General features: G+C 43.8%; 1 protein-coding gene across 2 annotated transcripts in view; it reads right to left on the bottom strand.

Annotated features, from left to right (window-relative positions):
• Positions 1-17,500, bottom strand: part of LOC128690452 (uncharacterized) — a 544,828-nt gene that overhangs the window by 2,061 nt on the left and 525,267 nt on the right. For both annotated transcript variants that reach the window (XM_070089732.1, XM_070089733.1), the window contains 3 exons: positions 15,673-15,855; positions 9,140-9,657; positions 1-3,225 (listed from right to left, as the gene is read on the bottom strand). The exon at positions 1-3,225 is cut by the window's left edge and continues 2,061 nt beyond it. In XM_070089732.1, coding sequence (XP_069945833.1) covers positions 9,171-9,657; positions 15,673-15,855 — 670 coding nt within the window. In that variant the 3' untranslated portion in view covers positions 1-3,225; positions 9,140-9,170. The remainder of the gene's footprint in view (positions 3,226-9,139; positions 9,658-15,672; positions 15,856-17,500) is intronic.

Below are 17,500 nucleotides of genomic sequence, written 5' to 3'. Positions count from 1 at the left end.
TGTATAGAACCTGATAAAGTTTGATAAAGCTTTGTGTGTAGAGCCTGATAAAGCCCTGTGTACAGAGGTTGATAAAGCCCTGTGTATAGAACCTGATAAAGCTTTGTGTGTAGATCCTGATAAAGCCCTGTGCACAGAGTTTGATAAAGCCCTGTGTACAGAACTTGATAAAGCCTTGTGTATAGAGCTTGATAAAGCCCTGTGTACAGAGCTTGATAAAGCCCTGTGTACAGAGCTTGATAAAGCCCTGTGTACAGAGCTTGATAAAGCCCTGTGTACAGAGCTTGATAAAGCCTTATACAGAGTGCGAAACGTTGAATTAAAGGTACTCCGGGAGCGTGTGTATGTCAGGCTTCAGAGTCGTGGATTAACTCTGTCATCCGTCCTGTCTTCTGGATTATCATAACAGTTATTCGACTTGTTTATCCCTAGTTGGATTAATTAACTTTTGGCACCAGCAGGCTGTTAATATTATCTTCTTTTATTAAGGAAATCTATCTTAAATCTATTTTAAATCTTATATATTGGCCCTTGTTTAATCTACCCTTTCCGAGAGGCACCTTTTTGAAAAGGGCACCTTGTCAAAATACTCCCAAAATCCAAGGTTATCAGAAGGACTTGGCTCTTTCTGATATAAAATTATTACAAACCATTTCCCTCCTTCCCCCCGGGTGCTCTGTAGATTCTACCCCTGTGGCTTTAGTGCTCTCCTCCTTTCCATTGGTAAATATATTAACACTGTTCTGAAGGAATGAGAGGCTGGGATGACATGGCCGAGATTCAGGACTCCACCACAGGTTCTTCTCTCTCTCTCTCTCTCTCTCTCTCTCTCTCTCTCTCTCTCTCTCTCTCTCTCTCTCTCTCTCTCTCTCTTCTTTGAGGCAGCAGTCGTATGCTATTTCAATTTATTAGTAAAAAATTTTGAAGTGAGAAATTTTATCGCACATTTTCCCCTGAATACTGAAATATTTCTCAGCTGTGTTTGGTAAAAATGTGATACATGTTTAATATAGAATTCTTTAAGCAGTTTTCAGTGTTGCTTCAATATGTTTCTCAGCTCAAGATCTTTCGCACTCTGGTGCGTTGTCAGGAGCTATGCAATGTTGATGTCTTGCAACATTGCACAGCTCCTGACGACGTATGAGAATGCGAAATTTCTTGAGCTGAAGATTTCCATCCCCATGTGGCTTGTTCCACATTAAGATCATAAGATCGCTGGTTAATGGGGTTTCAAGCTTATCGACTACATGAGGGTCATGAAGGCTGCGTGTCACCTGTTCACCTCCAGACTCCAATATTTTAATCCCTAAAACGGGGATTAATGTAAACTTTCAGTGTATATACACTGAGAAACATGCTGCTCTCAGTGCATATATCCTGTTAGACCGACAGTTGGCAATAATAAGCCAGAAGTAACATGACTGATACAAGAGTCAAATTATTCAGTCACATACACACACACACACACACACACTTGTGTATATTTAATCTGCAGTCTTCAAGGTGCCTTGATGCCGGTGAGGGGGGCTCTTGATCCAAGGAATTGGGGGAGCGGGAGACGACCGTCCTCTTTCTCGCACCAAACATAACTGTCTCTCATTCTCCATGCGCCGCATGACCACGCGGTTTTAGAGCTCTCCCACGGCTACAACAACGTCTCAACCATCACAATTTTCCCAGTCCTTAGCACCAGTTTATAAGACTTTTGTAAACAATAACAACAACAGCAACAACAACAAATGCTATCACTCAATTCATTTTTGTAAAAAAATCTATTATTTGAGGAATCTTTTCTGATATATCATTTATTTAGACTTGTAATAACTAACAAATGGGATTTTTTTGGGATCCACTGTCTTTTTTTTTTTCACTCGGTGAAGAGAATCGAAAAAATATTTCGGACAGTCTGTAAGCTTCACATGAACATTTTTTCGCCACTACTACACACACACACACACACTGGACATTATCCATGAATCTTCTGCCACGTCAAACACTCATCGCTAGGGACAAAAAAATATATATATGTACAAATATATACACAAAGTGGGTACATCCTATCATGGCGCCTTGGGCTGCATCCCGCCCCAACATCGCGACACAACTGTCAGTGTTTACGCATATATCAGCATGTTGGTGGCTAGCGTATGTTGTGAGTATGTTGAAAAAACTCCACTGTCTTTGTTTACATCAGTGGGTTATTCTTCAGATAGGTGAATCATTCTTCAGGTCAGTGAATCATTCTTCAGGTCAGTGAGTCAGTTTTCAGGTCAGTGAACCATTCTTCAGGTCAGTGAGTCAGTTTTCAGGCCAGTGGTTCATTCTTCAGGTCAGTGAGTCAGCTTTCAGGTCAGTGAATCATTCTTCAGGTCAGTGAATCATTCTTCAGGTCACTGGTTCAGTACAAAGATAGGGGGAGAACGAGCCTAGCACAGTCTCCATGGCAGGAGACTCACAGTTAAAGGACAATGGATGAAACTGCTGCCAAGACATGTGCTTCAGTTTTGCCATTGAACGTCTGATGTCACCTTACAGACGGACCTTGAATATGTCAGCGATCAGCAGTGACATCAGTGGCTCACTGACCCTCAGTGCTGAAGGTTCGTCTTCTTGTGGCTTCTTACGGAGGTGACTGTTTAGCCAGTGAGAGAGAGAGAGAGGAAGAGCTTGGCTTCTGAGATGTAGTGGCTCTCATCTCTAGCCATGGTTTAAGTGGTTGTTATGGCTGACGTTGGTTGACGCGGTTGCCGTGGTTATTGCGGCTGTCGTGGCTATGTTTGCGAAGGATGCCATGGTCGTAGAGCATCCCTGCATCTGTCCGCCTCTCGGAATACACTCCAACGTAGTAAACTGTTCCCGCGGGCCACTGACTCACAGTCTCAAGGGCCATTGACGCACGGTGTCGAGGGCCACTGGCCCACTGTCTCGAGGTTTACTGATCCACGGTCTCGTGGTTCACTGACCCACGGTCTCAAGGCCCACTGACCCACGATCTCCAGGGCCAGTGACCTACGATCTCGAGGGCAAGTGACCCACGGTCTCGAAGCCCACTGACCCACGGTCTCGAGGGCCACTGACCCACAGTCTCCAGGGCCACTGACCCACAGTCTCCAGGGCCACTGACCCACAGTCTCCAGGGCCACTGACCCACAGTCTCCAGGGCCACTGACCCACGGTGTCGAGGTCCCCGGCAGTCTTGAGTAGTCACTTCGGGTGCGCCTTCGTCTGGAAACAAGAAAGAGCAGTGGTCAACAGCCTGGAACTGATCTTCAGGTTTACGTGAGATAATTACTCTCCAGAACTCTGGCTACCAGCCTCCTCCTCCTCCTTGAAGTTCCTCCATAAACATCTTAAACTTTCTCACTATTTCTTTAAAGAGGAATAACAATAATAATAATTATAATTACAAATAATAATAACAATAAAATATAATTAATATATAATTAATAATAATAATTACAATTAATAATAAGTAGTAAAAATAATTATAATTAATAATAATATAACAATTAGTAATAATGATTATAATTAGTAATAATTATAATTAATATAATTAGCAATAATAATTATACTTAATAATAATTATTAATAGTAATAACAATATTTATAACAATAATGATAATAATCAGTATCAGCGCTGAAGAGACTTGATATACCGTTGTTAAATCAGACCTTGATTACGTGACGTAGTATTGAACCTCCCACGTGGGTTTAGTGCTTAACAGAATGTAATTATTGCATTCCAAAAGTACAAACTACAGCATGTATCACTGGTACAAACTACAGCATGTATCACTGGTACAAGCTACAGCATGTATCACTGGTACAAGCTACAGCATGTATCACTGGTACAAGCTACAGCATGTATCACTGGTACAAGCTACAGCATGTATCACTGGTACAAGCTACAACATGTATCACTGGTACAAGCTACAGCATGTATCACTGGTACAAACTATAGCATGTATTACTGGTACAAACTACAGCATGTATCACTGGTACAAACTACAACACGTATCACTGGTACAAGCTACAGCATGTATCACTGGTACAAACTACAACATGTATCACTGGTACAAGCTACAGCATGTATCACTGGTACAAACTACAGCATGTATCACTGGTACAAACTACAACACGTATCACTGGTACAAACTACAGCATGTATCACTGGTACAAACTACAACATGTATCACTGGTACAAACTACAGCATGTATCACTGGTACAAACTACAACATGTATCACTGGTACAAACTACAACATGTATCACTGGTACAAACTACAGCATGTATCACTGGTACAAACTACAACATGTATCACTGGTACAAACTACAGCATGTATCACTGGTACAAACTACAACATGTATCACTGGTACAAACTACAACATGTATCACTGGTACAAACTACAGCATGTATCACTGGTACAAACTATAGCATGTATCACTGGTACAAACTACAACATGTATCACTGGTACAAACTACAACATGTATCACTGGTACAAACTACAGCATGTATCACTGGTACAAACTATAGCATGTATCACTGGTACAAACTACAATATGTATCACTGGTACAAACTACAACATGTATCATTGGTACAAACTACAGCATGTATCACTGGTACAAGCTACAACATGTATCACTGGTACAAACTACAATATGTATCACTGGTACAAGCTACAACATGTATCACTGGTACAAGCTACTGCATGTATCACTGGTACAAGCTACAGCATGTATCACTGGTACAAGCTACAACATGTATCACTGGTACAAGCTACTGCATGTATCACTGGTACAAGCTACAGCATGTATCACTGGTACAAGCTACAGCATGTATCACTGGTACAAACTACAACATGTATCACTGGTACAAGCTACAACATGTATCACTGGTACAAGCTACAACATGTATCACTGGTACAAACTACAACATGTATCACTGGTACAAGCTACAACATGTATCACTGGTACAAGCTACTGCATGTATCACTGGTACAAGCTACAGCATGTATCACTGGTACAAGCTACAGCATGTATCACTGGTACAAACTACAACATGTATCACTGGTACAAGCTACAACATGTATCACTGGTACAAGCTACAACATGTATCACTGGTACAAACTACAACATGTATCACTGGTACAAGCTACAACATGTATCACTGGTACAAGCTACTGCATGTATCACTGGTACAAACTATAGCATGTATCACTGGTACAAACTACAGCATGTATCACTGGTACAAACTATAGCATGTATCACTGGTACAAACTACAATATGTATCACTGGTACAAACTACAACATGTATCACTGGTACAAGCTACAACATGTATCACTGGTACAAGCTACTGCATGTATCACTGGTACAAACTACAGCATGTATCACTGGTACAAGCTACAACATGTATCACTGGTACAAGCTACTGCATGTATTACTGGTACAAACTACAGCATGTATCACTGGTACAAGCTACAACATGTATCACTGGTACAAGCTACAACATGTATCACTGGTACAAGCTACTGCATGTATCACTGGTACAAGCTACAGCATGTATCACTGGTACAAACTACAGCATGTATCACTGGTACAAGCTACAACATGTATCACTGGTACAAACTACAACATGTATCACTGGTACAAGCTACTGCATGTATCACTGGTACAAACTACAGCATGTATCACTGGTACAAGCTACAACATGTATCACTGGTACAAACTACAACATGTATCACTGGTACAAACTACAGCATGTATCACTGGTACAAACTACAGCATGTATCACTGGTACAAGCTACAACATGTATCACTGGTACAAGCTACAACATGTATCACTGGTACAAGCTACTGCATGTATCACTGGTACAAGCTACAGCATGTATCACTGGTACAAGCTACAGCATGTATCACTGGTACAAGCTACAGCATGTATCACTGGTACAAGCTACAGCATGTATCACTGGTACAAGCTACAACATGTATCACTGGTACAAGCTACTGCATGTATCACTGGTACAAGCTACAGCATGTATCACTGGTACAAACTACAGCATGTATCACTGGTACAAGCTACAACATGTATCACTGGTACAAACTACAACATGTATCACTGGTACAAGCTACTGCATGTATCACTGGTACAAACTACAGCATGTATCACTGGTACAAGCTACAACATGTATCACTGGTACAAACTACAACATGTATCACTGGTACAAACTACAGCATGTATCACTGGTACAAACTACAGCATGTATCACTGGTACAAGCTACAACATGTATCACTGGTACAAGCTACAACATGTATCACTGGTACAAGCTACTGCATGTATCACTGGTACAAGCTACAGCATGTATCACTGGTACAAGCTACAGCATGTATCACTGGTACAAGCTACAGCATGTATCACTGGTACAAGCTACAGCATGTACCACTGGTACAAGCTACAGCATGTATCACTGGTACAAGCTACAGCATGTATCACTGGTACAAGCTACAGCATGTATCACTGGTACAAGCTACTGCATGTATCACTGGTACAAGCTACAACATGTATCACTGGTACAAACTACAGCATGTATCACTGGTACAAGCTACAACATGTATCACTGGTACAAGCTACAGCATGTATCACTGGTACAAACTACAGCATGTATCACTGGTACAAACTACAACATGTATCACTGGTACAAGCTACAGCATGTATCACTGGTACAAGCTACAGCATGTATCACTGGTACAAACTACAGCATGTATCACTGGTACAAACTACAACATGTATCACTGGTACAAGCTACAGCATGTATCACTGGTACAAGCTACAACATGTATCACTGGTACAAACTACAGCATGTATCACTGGTACAAGCTACAGCATGTATCACTGGTACAAGCTACAACATGTATCACTGGTACAAGCTACAGCATGTATCACTGGTACAAACTACAGCATGTATCACTGGTACAAGCTACAGCATGTATCACTGGTACAAGCTACAACATGTATCACTGGTACAAGCTACAGCATGTATCACTGGTACAAACTACAGCATGTATCACTGGTACAAGCTACAGCATGTATCACTGGTACAAGCTACAGCATGTATCACTGGTACAAGCTACAACATGTATCACTGGTACAAGCTACAGCATGTATCACTGGTACAAACTACAGCATGTATCACTGGTACAAGCTACAGCATGTATCACTGGTACAAGCTACAACATGTATCACTGGAACAAGCTACAACATGTATCACTGGTACAAGCTACAGCATGTATCACTGGTACAAACTACAGCATGTATCACTGGTACAAGCTACAGCATGTATCACTGGTACAAACTATAGCATGTATCACTGGTACAAGCTACAACATGTATCACTGGTACAAGCTACAACATGTATCACTGGTACAAGCTACAGCATGTATCACTGGTACAAACTACAGCATGTATCACTGGTACAAGCTACAGCATGTATCACTGGTACAAACTACAGCATGTATCACTGGTACAAACTACAGCATGTATCACTGGTACAAACTATAGCATGTATCACTGGTACAAGCTACAACATGTATCACTGGTACAAACTATAGCATGTATCACTGGTACAAGCTACAACATGTATCACTGGTACAAGCTACAACATGTATCACTGGTACAAGCTACAGCATGTATCACTGGTACAAACTACAGCATGTATCACTGGTACAAGCTACAGCATGTATCACTGGTACAAACTACAGCATGTATCACTGGTACAAACTACAGCATGTATCACTGGTACAAGCTACAACATGTATCACTGGTACAAGCTACAACATGTATCACTGGTACAAGCTACAGCATGTATCACTGGTACAAACTACAGCATGTATCACTGGTACAAGCTACAGCATGTATCACTGGTACAAACTACAGCATGTATCACTGGTACAAACTACAGCATGTATCACTGGTACAAGCTACAACATGTATCACTGGTACAAGCTACAACATGTATCACTGGTACAAGCTACAGCATGTATCACTGGTACAAGCTACAACATGTATCACTGGTACAAACTACAGCATGTATCACTGGTGCAAACTACAGCATGTATCACTGGTACAAACTACAGCATGTATCACTGGTACAAGCTACAACATGTATCACTGGTACAAGCTACAACATGTATCACTGGTACAAGCTACAACATGTATCACTGGTACAAGCTACAGCATGTATCACTGGTACAAGCTACAACATGTATCACTGGTACAAGCTACAGCATGTATCACTGGTACAAGCTACAGCATGTATCACTGGTACAAGCTACAACATGTATCACTGGTACAAGCTACAACATGTATCACTGGTACAAGCTACAGCATGTATCACTGGTACAAGCTACAACATGTATCACTGGTACAAGCTACAACATGTATCACTGGTACAAGCTACAACATGTATCACTGGTACAAGCTACAGCATGTATCACTGGTACAAGCTACAACATGTATCACTGGTACAAGCTACAACATGTATCACTGGTACAAGCTACAGCATGTATCACTGGTACAAGCTACAACATGTATCACTGGTACAAACTTCAGCATGTATCACTGGTACAAGCTACAACATGTATCACTGGTACAAGCTACAACATGTATCACTGGTACAAGCTACAACATGTATCACTGGTACAAACTACAGCATGTATCACTGGTACAAGCTACAACATGTATCACTGGTACAAACTTCAGCATGTATCACTGGTACAAGCTACAACATGTATCACTGGTACAAGCTACAACATGTATCACTGGTACAAGCTACAACATGTATCACTGGTACAAGCTACAACATGTATCACTGGTACAAGCTACAGCATGTATCACTGGTACAAGCTACAGCATGTATCACTGGTACAAGCTACAACATGTATCACTGGTACAAGCTACAACATGTATCACTGGTACAAGCTACTGGTATATCTTTCTGAACATACTTCAGACTTTCATATATAAGAACATAGCTGTGTATAACACGCACGGGTTTACCACTTCAGGAAAAGCAGAAGTTTACACAGTGCAAGAGAGTGCACCATAGTAGGGAATGTAGACCCGTGCACCCTGACACACCTTGAGTTGTGGTACTTCAGCACTGCAGGTGCTACTGGTGGTGGGGATGATCTGCCGTGCACCCGGCTGGGTCCTCTATCTGCGATGTACTTGAGTTCTTCCTTAGCTTCTGTTGTCGCTGCTGCTGCTTCCCTGCTTCAGGAGTTTTCTTAAGGATGGACTTTAGAGGTTCGGAGGAGGCTGCGGCATGTGCCTGCATCGCCGAGACTTCGGTGTAGGACTGCGGACTCCCACCATAGGACTTCTGGACTTTAACAGAGGAAGGCTTGGTGGAAGACACTGTTGTTCGTGCTGCAGACGGAGGCAGCGACGCAGGGACTGCTGGTAGACCGGCTACTACAGGGGGAGGAGGGGGAGGAATAATCTCTAGAGGAGGTGGTATGGCATCTAGAGGAGGCGGTAGGACCTCCAGAGGAGGTGGATGAGTCCCAAGGAGGTGTTGGAAGGACCCGATTTGCGGAAGAGGAGGTGGAGGAGCAGCACCCATTCCTCCATGTGTCTCTGGATGGTAGTCCAATCTGAGGAGAGACAGTGACTTAGATTACTGTGTGTATATTGATCGTAGTGGTGTGTGTGTGTGTGTGTGTGTGTGTGTGTGTGTGTGTGTGTGTGTGTGTGTGTGTGCGCGCGCCTGCGCACACGCATCCCCTACACTCATTCATGCCGACAGAACCACTAAAGTTAAACACAAATTGCCCTCAGACAACATTAATAATAAACTTAAACAATGTAAGAATTATACAAAAAATCCGACATTGCCATAATCGGCCTAAAATATGACCTCGGGCTTAGCTGAAAATTATATAATTGCACATTAGAATGCAGCTTTACAGCGGCTGATGCAGCAATTTAAGGCCGTAAGTTATTTTAATGTTAGAGCCAGACACTGTTCTTACAGAAAATGAGGAGCAAACATGTTCCTTGTAAGTATCATTCTGCCTTAATACTCTGATGCATTGTTGCAAAGTCAACATTGTCATGCTAACACACCCAGACGACCTTTATTGCAAATTAAAACAAATATGCACTCATAAACACACGCGTGAGCTCTCACCCCCTCCCAGAGCACACACACACACACACACACACACACACACACACACACACACACACACACACACACACACACACACACACACACACACACACACACACACACACACACACACACACACACACACACACACACACACACACACACACACAGCTTCATCACCAGCACCATTCACAAGCTTCACAGGTGTTAACTAGAGTCGTGTATGTGACCTCCCTGGAGTCAGGAGACAATGGTCATCCCATCCCTCTGCATCGTCCCTCACTCACTCTATAATACCATTAGAACGTGTCTCTGCTGCCTGCTGGAGGATGTCCCGGTCTGTGCCTTGTCTCTGCAACCTGTCCAGTTAGTATCTGTCTCTGGCGTCCGCCGCACACACCCGTCTTCCACTATAATTGGCCCGGGTCGAGATGGAGTCTGCATATCCAGCTGCTCAGCTTTCCAGAATTTCTCTTATTTAACCTAAGTCACTACCAGTGACTTAGGTATTGTTGTGTTGTTGTTCAGGGAGACCAGCAACACACACTATCAGAAACACAACTTCGACAAAATTTAAGAACTGTCAACTCTGAGAGGAAGATGGACAACATATATCATTAGCTCCCCCTCCCCCCCAAAAAAAAATCAATTAATATTTTTCAAATCATTACTCAGAGTTCGTAACAATGTTTTTTTTTCTGTTATATAGCTTTTTACCTTGAGTGTTCTTATGGATGGTCGTGTTTACATTTTATATTGAAAATTGCTTGTTTCATGCCAGCAAGCACTCTTTGAGACGTGTAAGTGTCTCTTTCAGACGTGTAAGTGTCTCTGAGACGTGTGTCTCTTTCAGACGTGTAAGTGTCTCTTTCAGACGTGTAAGTGTCTCTTTGAGACATGTAAGTGTCTCTTTCAGACGTGTAAGTATTTCTTTGAGACGTGTAAGTGTCTCTTTCAAACGTGTAAGTGTCTCTTTGAGACGTGTAAGTGTCTCTTTCAGACGTGTAAGTGTTTCTTTGAGGCGTGTAAGTGTCTCTTTGAGGCGTGTGAGTGTCTCTTTGAGACGTGTAAGTGTCTCTTTGAGACGTGTAAGTGTCTCTTTGAGACGTGTAAGTGTCTCTTTCAGACGTGTAAGTGTTTCTTTGAGGCGTGTAAGTGTCTCTTTAAGACGTGTAAGTGTCTCTTTGAGACGTGTAAGTGTCTCTTTGAGACGTGTAAGTGTCTCTTTGAGGCGTGTAAGTGTCTGACATATTCCCACCTTCACAACTTCCCCAACATTCTCACTGATTCTCGCTGCACAGATGCTGCACAATCCGGTAATAGAAGAGTCGCAGATGACAAACAGAAGGATGTAAGTGACAGCAGTCAAACACTGGATCATCCTCACCCTCCACACTATGTTTGCTCTCAGAGATGGTAATTCTGTGCTGATATTAACTCAAGGTCTGCTGGAAAGAATTTGCTTCTCAACTCACACTGGAACATCACTAAAACAATGGTATACAATACCGTCACGATGAAAAATAAGATACAGGTACAACAAATGGGAATTTTTATTTGTCCTCTTGTATATAATTCTGCGAGGCCGAGGGACTGATTGCCTCTTCTACAATCTTCGTCTTGCGTCTCTGTATTGTACTGATGAAAACCACTGGTTAATGATAGGTCTACCAACAAAAATACCCGGATGCTGCACAGGCGTCTTATTCGTCTCCAAAAATACGACCAACAACATCCTCTTCTGGCAGCTCAGGTGGACATATTTCATTATCAGAATACAAAATCTATCGTGATGGAATATGACAAAGATGCAACACATTACCATAGTTCCTTGATAATGTGAGAAGTCGCGAAAGCGCTTGGAATTTCACTATTCTTTCACAGTGGTTGTTTTGCATGTATATATATATATATATATATATATATATATATATATATATATATATATATATATATATATATATATATATATATATATATATATATATATATGTATGTATGTATGTATATATAAGCCACGTCTTCGGCCCTGTGCTGTACATTCTACAAGTTTGATGGACTGAACACATCGACTCCAGGCTGAGGGACTGATTACCTCAAACTCCTCCTCTCCTTACACCTTCTGCTTTGTATTGGACTGATGAAGCCACTGTGTGGCGAAACGTTTCCTGAATAAAGATTCCCATATGTTACATAAGTGTCTCAATCTTCGACTTGTCGGTTTTTAAAACCATTCTTCACGTCACACCTCTCCTCGTAGAACATACTCCTTAGTTCCAGTTGATGTGCGCATCAAGAGATGTGCTCGGTATCATGCTCACCACAGGATCCTTCTCTTTGAGTAAGTTTTGCAGCCTTTGGCCTCTTAGGCTGTACACCGTCTGCGGTCTTCTTTGTCCTTCCCCAAACTTTATGACTTTGCACTTGCTGGGGTTAAACTGCAGGAGCTATTTGTTGGACCAGGCTTGCAGTCTGTCCAGATCTCCTTGCAGACTTACTTGATCCTCGTCCACGTTTGGTCTTCTCTTTAGCTTCACATCGTCAGCAAACAGGGACACCTCTGCATCTATCCCTTCTGTCATGTCATTCACATATACTAGAAACAGCACTGGACCCAAGACTGACCCTTGTGGAACCCCACTCAACACATGTACCCACTCTGCCACGTACCAATACACGTTGTTTCCTTCCTGTAAGGTATTCCCTGATCCATAACAGTACTTTCCCTGCTACTACTGCTGCTGCTCCTCTACCTTTTCAACCAGTCTCTTGGGTGGTACTGTGTCAAAAGTCTTCTTACAGTCCAAGAAGATGAAGTCTACCTATCCCTCTGTCTTATCCTTTTGTGTGTGTACTCACCCAGTTGTGGTTGTGGTTGCAGGGGTTGAGTCACAGCTCCTGGCCCCTGGCTCTTGGTGTGTGAGAGAGAGAGAGAGAGAGAGAGAGAGAGAGAGAGAGAGAGAGAGAGAGAGAGAGAGAGAGAGAGAGCAGACACGGCAGCAGATTTTAGATACGATCCTGTCAAAGATGGACAATAAATTACCATTATTACACCTTCTTTTTAAACCCTAAGTTCAATTTCAACTAAAAAAAATGGTGAAGAAATCTATGAATATCATTAATATCTGAACCCAATTCCATTTTTTTTTCTTCTGTGACTCGTCTGCTGCTGAATTTAGAGAATTTATTGAGCGAATCAGTGAAAAGTTTTATGCTTGGAGGACTTTTCTGAAAGAAACTTTCTCTGTTGAGCTGCGTGGTGGACCTGAGTTGACGCAGGTGTTGAACCTGGGTGCTGCAGGTCCCAGACCTGTCTCTGGAGACCCCGTGAGCTGCGTGGTGGACCTGAGTTGATCCAGGTGTTGAACCTGGGTGCTGCAGGTCCCAGACCTGTCTCTGGAGACCCCGTGAGCTGCGTGGTGGACCTGAGTTGACGCAGGTGTTGAACCTGGGTGCTGCAGGTCCCAGACCTGTCTCTGGAGACCCCGTGAGCTGCGTGGTGGACCTGAGTTGATCCAGGTGTTGAACCTGGGTGCTCCAGGTCCCAGACCTGTCTCTGGAGACCCCGTGAGCTGCGTGGTGGACCTGAGTTGATCCAGGTGTTGAACCTGGGTGCTCCAGGTCCCAGACCTGTCTCTGGAGACCCCGTGAGCTGCGTGGTGGACCTGAGTTGATCCAGGTGTTGAACCTGGGTGCTCCAGGTCTCAGACCTGTCTCTGGAGACCCCGTGAGCTGCGTGGTGGACCTGAGTTGATCCAGGTGTTGAACCTGGGTGCTCCAGGTCCCAGACCTGTCTCTGGAGACCCCGTGAGCTGCGTGGTGGACCTGAGTTGATCCAGGTGTTGAACCTGGGTGCTCCAGGTCCCAGACCTGTCTCTGGAGACCCCGTGAGCTGCGTGGTGGACCTGAGTTGATCCAGGTGTTGAACCTGGGTGCTCCAGGTCCCAGACCTGTCTCTGGAGACCCCGTGAGCTGCGTGGTGGACCTGAGTTGATCCAGGTGTTGAACCTGGGTGCTCCAGGTCCCAGACCTGTCTCTGGAGACCCCGTGAGCTGCGTGGTGGACCTGAGTTGATCCAGGTGTTGAACCTGGGTGCTCCAGGTCCCAGACCTGTCTCTGGAGACCCCGTGAGCTGCGTGGTGAACCTGAGTTGATCCAGGTGTTGAACCTGGGTGCTCCAGGTCCCAGACCTGTCTCTGGAGATCTGTTGAGCTGCTTTGTAGACCTGAGCTAACCCAGGTGTTGAACCTGGGTGATCCAGGTCCCAGACTTGTCTCTGGAGACCTGTTGAGCTGTGTGGTGGACCTGAGCTGACGCAGGTGTTGAACCTGGGCGCTCCAGGTCCCAGACCTTTCTCTGGAGACCCCGTCTAATCCTGTCTGACATCATTTGACCTCTTTATCGACCTCACTGCTGACCTAGTGATTCCTCTACTGACCTGGTGACGTCACTACTGGCCTGGTGATGTCACTACTGACCCGGTGGCGTCACTACTGAACTGGTGACGTCATTACAGACCTGTTGACTTCAGTACTTACCTGGAGACTTCAATATTGACCTGGTGACCCCAGTACTACCTGCTGACTTTACTACTGACCTGGTGACCTTAGTATTAACCTGGTGGCCCCAGTACTGACCTGCTGATCTCAGTACTGACCTGGTAACCTCAGTACTGACCTGGAAATCTCAGCATTGACCTGCTGATCTCAGTACTGACTTGCTGACCTCAGTACTGACCAGGTGACCTCAGTACTGAACTGCTGACCTCAGTACTGACCGGCTGACCTCAGTACTGATCTGGTGACCTCAGTACTGACCTGGTGACCTCAGTACTGACCTGGAGATCTCAGTACTGACCTGATGACCTCAGTACTGACCTGGAGATCTCAGTACTGACCTGGTGACCTCAGTACTGACCTGGAGATCTCAGTACTGACCTGGCGACCTCAGTACTGACCTGCTGACCTCAGTATTGACCTGGTGACCTCAGTACTGACCTGCTGACCTCAGTACTAACCTGGTGACATCAGTACTGACCTGGTGACCTCAGTACTGACCTGCTGACCTCAGTATTGACCTGTTGACCTCAGTACTGACCTGGTGACCTCAGTACTGACCTGCTGACCTCAGTACTAACCTGGTGACATCAGTACTGACCTGGTGACCTCAGTACTGACCTGCTGACCTCAGTATTGACCTGTTGACCTCAGTACTGACCGGCTGACCTCAGTACTGATCTGGTGACCTCAGTACTGACCTGGTGATCTCAGTACTGACCTGGTGACCTCAGTACTGACCTGCTGACCTAAGCACTGACCTGGTGACCCCAATATTGATCTGGTGTCCTCAGTACTGACCTGGTGACCTCAGTACTGACCTGGTGACCTCAATATCGACCTGGTGACCTCAGTACTGACCTGGTGACCTCAGTACTGACCTGGTGACCTCAGTATCGACCTGGTGACCTCAGTACTGACCTGGTGACCTCAGTACTGACCTGGGTGCTGAGCCAGGGTGGTGCTGAGCCTCGTACGACTGCTTCATGTGGATGAGCTGCTGCTGAAGGCAGCGGTACTCGCGCAGGAACTTCTCCAGCTGCGCCGCGTGGTACTCGAAGCGGTACGGGTCCGCAGGAAGCTGGCCGCACCCCGCCGCACCTTCTCCGCTCCCGCACTGGCTCCTGCGGGAGGGTACAGTGTAGTGGTACAGTGATGGAGAGAGAGAGAGAGAGAGAGAGAGAGAGAGAGAGAGAGAGAGAGAGAGAGAGAGAGAGAGAGAGAGAGAGAGAGAGAGAGAGAGGAGAGAGAGAGAGAGGAGAGAGAGAGAGAGAGAGAGAGAGAGAATGAATTATAAATAACAACATAAAAGTAATGATATGCAGCAATGAGTACAGGAAGCTTGTTGCAAGACCTGACCTGACCTGACCTGACCTGACCTGACCTGACCTGACCTGACCTGACCTGACTTGACCTGACCTGACCTGACCTGACCTGACCTGACCTGACTTGACCTGACTTGACCTGACCTGACTTGACCTGACCTGACCTGATATGACCTGACTTGACCTGACCTGACCTGACCTGACCTGACCTGACTTGACCTGACTTGACCTGACCTGACCTGACCTGACCTGACCTGACCTGACCACAGTGTTGTATCATGAAGACAATACTGAATAAATTAATACATTGCTAATTTTTTTGTAAATTACACTCACACAAGCACCTTAAGTCGGTACATGACCAGCCAGGCTGTGGCTCGTACGTTGGATTGCGTGCAGCCAGTAATAACAGCCTGGGTGATCAGGTCCTGATCCACCATGAGGCCTGGTCACAGACCGGGCCGCGGGGGCGTTGACCCCCGGAACTCTCTCCAGGTAAACACACACATACATACATACATATATATATATATATATATATATATATATATATATATATATATATATATATATATATATATATATATATATATATATATGTCAAATGAATATGTAAAACTGGTCAATTAGCATGAACTCATTTAAAATTAAGTCCTTTCTAAAATTTTCTCTTATACGTTTAAAGATATATTTTTTTCAACAATGTTAATGTAAAAATTTATAATTTTGCACCAAAAGAATCTTAGGAAACTTACCTAACCTTATTATAACAAGAACAATTTATTTTAGCTTAACCCAACTATATATATTTTAGATTTGTTTACAATAATTTAATACTAAACAAACACAGTGAAATATGTTTTTTTCCTGTTAGGTTCTAGAATGATTTTAAGGCGAAATTATTGCATACACAAATTTTCACTTGTCCTATATGGCAAGATGAACGTTGCTATTTAAGCCAAGATCACTGAAGTTCTGCCTATTCGGCAGTATTACATATATATATATATATATATATATATATATATATATATATATATATATATATATATATATATATATATATATATATATATATATATATATTTATTTATTTATTTATTTATTTATTTATTTATTGGCAATGGGGTTGGACATGGGTTGGCAATGTGGTTGGACATGGGTTGGCAGTGTTGTTGGACATAGGTTGGCAATGGGGTTGGACATGGGTTGGCAATGGGGTTGGACATGGGTTGGCAATGGGGTTGGACATAGGTTGGCAGTGTTGTTGGACATAGGTTGGCAATGGGGTTGGACATGGGTTGGCAATGGGGTTGGACATGGGTTGGCAATGGGGTTGGACATAGGTTGGCAATGGGGTTGGACATAGGTTGGCAATGGGGTTGGACATGGGTTGGCAATGGGGTTGGAAATGGGTTGGAAGTGTTGTTGGACATAGGTTGGC

Source organism: Cherax quadricarinatus, chromosome 29 (assembly GCF_038502225.1).
Source record: "Cherax quadricarinatus isolate ZL_2023a chromosome 29, ASM3850222v1, whole genome shotgun sequence".
NCBI lineage: Eukaryota > Metazoa > Arthropoda > Malacostraca > Decapoda > Parastacidae > Cherax > Cherax quadricarinatus.
The sequence above is the reverse complement of the archived record's forward strand: the minus strand, read 5'-3'. Positions and strand labels throughout refer to the sequence as shown.